General features: G+C 42.2%; 1 protein-coding gene across 1 annotated transcript; it reads right to left on the bottom strand.

Moving 5' to 3' along the window:
• Positions 1-1,442: 1,442 nt before the first annotated feature.
• On the bottom strand, positions 1,443-5,664 carry hmmr (hyaluronan-mediated motility receptor (RHAMM)). The gene is made up of 13 exons (XM_010784749.1): positions 5,538-5,664; positions 5,162-5,260; positions 4,969-5,048; positions 4,789-4,866; positions 4,425-4,613; positions 4,197-4,283; positions 3,969-4,080; positions 3,810-3,875; positions 2,579-2,652; positions 2,429-2,493; positions 1,983-2,350; positions 1,755-1,903; positions 1,443-1,673 (listed from the first exon to the last, which is right to left on the bottom strand). Exons 1-13 carry the CDS (start codon positions 5,581-5,583, stop codon positions 1,443-1,445), a joined length of 1,644 nt encoding a protein of 547 aa, XP_010783051.1. The 5' UTR covers positions 5,584-5,664.
• Positions 5,665-7,260: the final 1,596 nt, after the last annotated feature.

Below are 7,260 nucleotides of genomic sequence, written 5' to 3' on the forward strand. Positions count from 1 at the left end.
GTGTGCCTTGGCAGTCGAAGTCTGAAGGAAGGGGCGGATTCTTTTTGGCTGTGTACTTTCAAATTTTAGTGCACTCGAGCTGGTTACTGAAACTTACCTACCCCACCTTTAAATAAACTAAACGCGTTCATTTTAAGTTGTGAGTTTAGTGTTTTTGACCCTAAGAAACACTGATGCATTAATCAATAACAACAATCCACAGCTCCTCTCTCTGCTCCAGAGGATTAAAAAATATATATATCCCAATGCCTTTGCATTTTGAATTTCCATGACTTTTCCAGGTTTTCAATGACCGTGCGTACCCTGTTTATCACACCTTTAATAGAAAATACTGGTTACATTCTGTTCTCTGGCATTTGACAGACAGAAGGGTGTGTGAGTGACCATTGTCAGGCAAATGATCATACAGATGTCACCGGTTATACTTAAATGTCAAAACTTAAGCCCCGTCTGGCAACCATTTCAACAGCCTGTAATGTAAATTACCTATCTGAGACCTTCCCCTTTTTACTGTATAAAGTGCTGGTTCTTCTGTGGTAACTTGGTCAGATCTTGTAGTAAAATCTGCTGCAAACACCTGCCCTTCCAGCTGGAAATAAGATTGATTCTGTTATATGCTTTAAAAAGGTGTCCTATAATGCAAAATGCACTTTTTGATGTCTTTAATACATAAATATGTTTCCCCGGTGTTTCGGGGAACACACATAGTGTCAGAAAACAAAACCCTCTCTCTTTTCCTCCGTACCCAAATCTGTAAAAACAGGGGTACAACGGAGCTGATCCAGATTTGCCGCCGACATGACGTAATATCGGAAATGTAGGCTGGCTTCACACCCACATCAGAAACGTCGCTGTATCAGAAATAATGTCTTTTTTTACATTAGCAAGCATCGCTAACACTCAGAGCTAACCTGTACTGGAGAGAGCACATGTGTAAAAGAGAAGCAACCAAAGAAAGGAACTCATCTTGAAGTAAACATGGAAGAGAAAAAGCATTTGAGCTCCATACTGTTTCAGAAATAATCCTTGATGTGGTTTTGAACATAATATGACGTTTCATCACGGCAGCATTTAGCTGAGAATCTCTCGGTAGAATTCTGAGCAGGTGTTAGCTCCCCTTCCTCTTTTTTTTTTAAGCTAAGGAACCAAAATCAGCACTTCTCTAAAAGGGCTGAAATAGAGGGATATGAAGCATGGCTCGAATGGGTGATCTGTTGGGTATTTTGAGCAAAACACGTCATAGACATGTTTTTTATATATCTGAGATCCATAATATATGCCTAAAAATAGCATGATAGGAAACCTTTAAACTTTTTATCAAATAATACAATTTGGTTTGAAGCTTGTAGATTTGTTCATTTCTTACCAGAAGGTGATTTATTGTGGAATGTCCACCAGTGTTATGCCTACACATCTAAATCGGCATATTAGCCAATAGTTGCTCACCTCTCAAACAGTGCCCTGGTGTCACTCAGCTGTTTCTCCAGCTCATCGTTTCCTTCCTGCAGCCTCTGGATCTCCTCCTGCCCGCTCTCCTGCCTCCTAAGCTCCTGTTCCTCCAAGAGAGTGAGCTCCCCCAGCACCTCCTCCATCTCGTCCTTCAGCTGCCTCAGCCGCTCCTCAGACTCCCCCCTCTCCTGCTCCACTAGCACAGTCAGGGAGTCCACAAGGTCCTGTAGAAAAGAGTTAAGGGTCAGTTGCACTTAGGCGATCATGTGAATCAAAATAAGAATCTTCCAAGAACGCTGTGTTACCTTTTCTTTCGTCAGTTCCTCAATAAGTGCAGCATGTTCTCGTTGGAGTGCAGTCTGTCTGTTTTGATCCTCTTTTCTAGCTTCCTTTAGCACGATGAGCTCTGCTTTCAATTCCTCGACTCTCCTCATTCCCTCCTCCTGAGTCTTGCCTAAAAAATTATAACATCTTATCATGTCACCTCTCAATTTATTTGAATTACCAAAGTAATAGGATCGTGCTGAACATACTTCTGTCTCCCTCAGAGAACAGACACCTCTGCTCCAGGTGAGCCACTCTCTCGTCCAGCTCCTTCTCGGTCCTCCTGAGCACGCCTCTCAGTCTGGCGAGCTCCGCCTCCTGCTGGAAAACTGTTGCGTGAGACTCCTGGACTTCTTGGTTGGCAGAATGCATCTGCTCCTCCATGTCACTCACTGAGCTTTGGGAAGACTTCAGCTCCAGCTCTTGGTTCTTTAACCTCGTCTCCACTTCCAACAAGGCTTCCTTTGATGCCTGCAGATCTTGCTTGAATTTATTTGCCTCCTCCTCTTTTTGTCTGAGCACAATTTGGGTGGTTTCTAGCTCAATGGTGCGCTGCTCTAGGTCATCCTCCAGATGCCTGCGGGAGAAGTGGCGAGTGAGTGTCATGACATGCAGTTAATATCAGACTGTATAAACAATTGAAGCATCTGCTTACTTTACTTTCTCCATCTGAGACTGAGAGTTCTCCAATGGCTTCTCTCTGAGCTTCAAGAGAAGATCCTGCAAACACACAAACATGACTATCACAAAGAGGCCTAAAAGATCCCTACTTTTGTAAGATTTGTTCTTGAAAGACAATTGATACCTGGATCTGGTCATTGGCCAGATCCAGGTATCCCTCCAAAACTCTGATCTCCTCCCTTAGCTCCCGAATCACACCTGGAAAATAACAGAGAAGAGTAGGATTAGGAAGCAAACCTACAAACACATGCAGAAATAGGAAGTTGCCTGTACCCTGTGTTGTACAACAAGGGCATCGTTACATTAGATATACTTTATTCACCCTAAGTTGGGATTTGTTTTTTCACAGCAGTATGTGAACAGTCTATACAAGAATTACAATTTTAAAAAATAAATAAATAAATAAACAGTAAATATACAGTAGAAATAAATCAAGAGTATCTAAAGAAAACACATTTTAAAATATATAGAATGAGTTAGAATACTCTTCATACTATAATAGACCAATATACTTATCAGTAGTACTCAAAACACAGGATAGTAAATACAATATCAAAGTGTGCAAAGTAGGTGCATGTACTTTTAATAAAAATGTTAAAGGTCCCATGTCATGGCCATTTCTACTGATCATATTTCCATTGTTGAGGTCTACTAGAATAGATTTACATTGTGCAATGTTCCAAACTCACATTGGTTTCTCATACAGCATCTCTGTATAGTATGTGTATTCACTCTCTGTCCTAAACGCCTTGTTGGATCTCCTGCCAACCCCCCCCCTCCCTGTGAGCCCATTGGTCAGCTCGCCCACTCTGTTCTGATGAGTCCACCACCGTTACAGCTGAACATCAGTGTTTATGTGTTACAATGGCGTTAGCAACCAGAAAATGACACCAGTAACGACAAACAGATGAGAATGCTGCGTGGGGTCTGGGTGCCGTGTTGGCGGGACGTTGCGCTGCTCGCTGCTCCGCCCTTTGAGGCTTGAGGAGCGGACAGTGTGAGGTGGGTTCATTTCCTGCTCGCTGCGTGGGGTCTGCGAGACACCCAGACATCGCGAATGGACGCGGGAAGGTGCTGAGGGGGCCGCAGCACCCCCATCTGCAAGGTTCCACTAGCACCCTAGTCAAGATTATGCTAAAATATACTTTCCCTAACTATATTTATGTTCCCAACCTTCAATTTAGAAAATTCCCAGTTTATTCCCATAAATTCCAATGGAAAGTTTCCATCTTTGAAAATTCCCGGAATTTTGCAAACCTAAATTTGAATGTGCTCGATGCAAGCTGAAAAACATTCTGGTAGTTCTGGGTAAGAAACTACATGTGTTTCAAGTAAAACAGCCATACAGAACTCACCGTGTAATCTAGCGTTCTCATTCTCGAGCTCTTCGTTCTGACGTTTGGTCACGTGATGCAGGTCCTCTGTGAGGAAGAAAACCCCTGTTTACTGTTGTTCCTCTCCATATGTAACCATGTTTGTTTCTTTACTAACACTTTGTTGCTTTTACATCTTACCCAAGTCCTTATTCCTGTCCTTCAGAGATTTGACAGTCGCCCTGGCAGCTTTCAGGTCAGTTTCCAGCGCCTTTACTTGGCCTTCAGTGTTAATCTGCAGAACCTTTAACTCCTGGACCCACACAGACACTTTACGTTAGAATTGTATATGTGAATAGCTGTCAGTTGTGATTAAACCAATTGAGGATTTTTGTAATACTCAATATTTAAAGAATGTGTAAGTGATACCTTGTTTTTAGTATCCAAACTGTTTCTGGCCTCCGTCAACTCTGTTGTGAGCAATATAATTCTCTTCTTTGTAGTGTCAGCAGAAACCTAAAAAAGCAGTCACACTTGTCATGCAAGACAGCAAGGAACTCAAACATGCTTTTAGCACTGAAGACGCTCCCATCAAGGCTTAATCAAGACAGGATTTCTAATTATTACACTTCATATAAACATCAGAACTAATCACACCTTGTTTTTAAGGAACTCATTGATTTTCTTGAGCTCAAGCAGCTGTCTGTCAAGGGTGGTAACGTTGGAAGAAAGGCCCGTCTTTTCCCTGACTGCAGCCAGCAGCTTGGCCTCCACCTTCTTCAGGTCTTCTTCCAGAGCCAGCATGCGACGGTCCTGCTCCCCTCGCTGCTGAACCAGGGACCGAATCTGGATGGAAACAAAGCTAGGGTTATGATTTCAACATTTGTAGTAGTAGGAACAATGGTAAAGAAAACATGTATGTATCACCAGTTGCTCAGTAATGCTTTAATGACATGGAACAGGAATTATACAATCTAAAGTAGTAAATCTATAGCACAAATGTTGATTTGATGAAGTGTACCTCTTTTTCCAGGAGTTTCTGCTGCTTCCTTTCCACGGTCATGCAATTCTTCTCTTTCTTCACACCTGAACCTTCCATCTAGGTGTTCACAAAAATGGGAGCGGGTTAGTTTTATGAAAATATGTAAATCAGGAGCTATCTAAGTGGCATATTAACAAGCTTAAATAAAATAGAACTTACAAGACCATCAACTGACATGGTCCTACGGACAGGAGACATAAAGTCAATCCTGGTCGTTGGTGTTGGTGGAGGAAGAGCCGCTGGAGACACAGGACGGTGAAAATAGCAGGGGACACTAAACGTTAGGTTTTAGATCACAACGTTATTGTTGGTAATGTTTTGTTTTAGTGTTGTTCTCATCAAATGTACCCACCTCCCTTAACATGTCTGAACCGATCAGCTCTGTCGAAGGAAGCAACTCCCTTAAGGTCCCCGGGTTTGATCTCATATGACCCGGGTGCAGGGGCACATCCTTCGGACAGAATCACAACGTTAGCCGCCCCTTCTTAGTTAGCTTCACTAAGCGTTACTTAATTTAAACATGCACTTCATGCATTATGACTTGTCAGTAAACACGACAGAAAACCGTACTGACAAAGTGTAACCGGTTAACGTTTGCTAAGCAATAAACACCGTTAACGTTAAATTGCTTAAGCATGTCAGCTAACATAAGCTACTTACCGTTGAATAACTTAAAGTGTATAATTTGCCAACATGCTTCTGGCTACTAGCTTGTAAACGTCACTTACCTATGTTCTCGTTGAACCTTTTCAAAGGAGCTCTTGGAAAAGACATTTTAAATCTACTTTCAGTAGAGATTTTTCTATTTCCAAAGGTAAAAAACAAGGCTGCAGTGCAGCTCCGAGTAACACACAATAACAGAAAGTTGACCGCTGAAATTTAAAAAGAACGTCATGCGTACGTTACGTCCGTGTGGCCAATAGGGAGCCTCGCCTGGACTACACAGTCCCGCCCATCGTTGTTGCGCACACATTTTCGCCCAAACCCATATTCTTAAATAACCGATTTTAGAGTATTTTGTGGAATTATTATAAATTCTGTATATTGTTTACGCTATTCATTGATCAAAGATGACCGCTTATTCAAAGCTGGGATGCGGTCGGATAGTTTAAAAATCAGCTCCTAAATTCTAACCCTATCTCCTATTCCTTGACCTCTGAGTGAAACGTCACGGGGATAGTGGATAGGAACATTCAAAAGGATTTAGGAGAAGAGACTGCGGTACTTTAGAGAATCTGAATGCACTTTCACTATCCGACGTGTTTATGATGAGCCAGCGGACGTCATTGTGTGCGTCTGCTGGTGTGGTGAAACTATGAAAACTACAGTGTTCTATACAACGGACTACATGGATGTTTATTAAGAACGAGGGACTACTGTAAACTCATCTAGAGACTCTGCACCGTGCTCTGATGTATGGGCTCAGAACAGTCTCATAATACACACATGCACACAGAAGGATTCACACTTGTATTTCATGATCCGCAAAAGGATTCACACTTGTATTTCCGGATCCACACTTGTGTTTTTCAATGCACACACAAATGTGTTCCGTTTCAAATACATGTAAATAAAATCCTAATACAGAAACATTTTTACATAGGTATTTTTGATNTATGGGCTCAGAACAGTCTCATAATACACACATGCACACAGAAGGATTCACACTTGTATTTCATGATCCGCAAAAGGATTCACACTTGTATTTCCGGATCCACACTTGTGTTTTTCAATGCACACACAAATGTGTTCCGTTTCAAATACATGTAAATAAAATCCTAATACAGAAAAAATGTGTATTTTTGATCCACACATATTTGTTTTCCGTTTAAAACCTCTGAACCTGCAAACACAAACCGCTTTCTGTGCATGGATCGGTGTGCATTCGTGTGTGGGTTTTTGAGACCCCCTGACGGTCAGCCGATTCGTACTTGTAATTTTTTCTATCTATAGCCAATCAGATGTCTCCTCAATTATAAGCCAATCACATGAGCGTGCCCCCACGAGGTTAGATTTCTTGCGTTCATGACGTAGCGCTTCATGTACGCATTTTGCGCAGTCCGGAGCTGACAGGTCCATGGAGCCTGCCTGCAGGCGCTAATCTCAGGACACCTCCACTCATCAGCACATTCGCCTACTTTCCGAACAATAATATATAATTGGGCCGGGAACCGTTAACGCTTACATCAAGACTTAATATACACCAAAAATAAGCCGCGTGACAAAAAATTAACGCATTTAATCCGCACTTATTTTTGGCACCGCGAACGTTTCCACTGGATGAGTTTCAGGGGTACCTGATTATGACTGGAGCACCAACGTAACGTTTCAGTCTTACTTCAGACAACAACAACAACATGGAACTAGTCAAACGTGAACGCAAGAAGCGAGAGACCGCTTTGGTGGCCCCGTGGATGGACATTTTGTTTAAAAACGGACCGGAGGGAAGAG

This window comes from Notothenia coriiceps, unplaced genomic scaffold (assembly GCF_000735185.1).
Source record: "Notothenia coriiceps isolate Sejong01 unplaced genomic scaffold, NC01 NC01_scaffold00026424, whole genome shotgun sequence".
NCBI classification, from domain to species: domain Eukaryota; kingdom Metazoa; phylum Chordata; class Actinopteri; order Perciformes; family Nototheniidae; genus Notothenia; species Notothenia coriiceps.

Excerpts from the sequence above, each read along its gene's own strand:
- hmmr (XM_010784749.1), bottom strand. The coding sequence starts at position 5,583 with ATGTCTTTTCCAAGAGCTCCTTTGAAAAGGTTCAACGAGAACATAG. Across the intron at positions 5,261-5,537 it reads AAGGTTCAACGAGAACATAG|GATGTGCCCCTGCACCCGGG; the intron begins GTAAGTGACGTT and ends TTCTGTCCGAAG. Across the intron at positions 4,867-4,968 it reads CCATGTCAGTTGATGGTCTT|ATGGAAGGTTCAGGTGTGAA; the intron begins GTAAGTTCTATT and ends GTGAACACCTAG.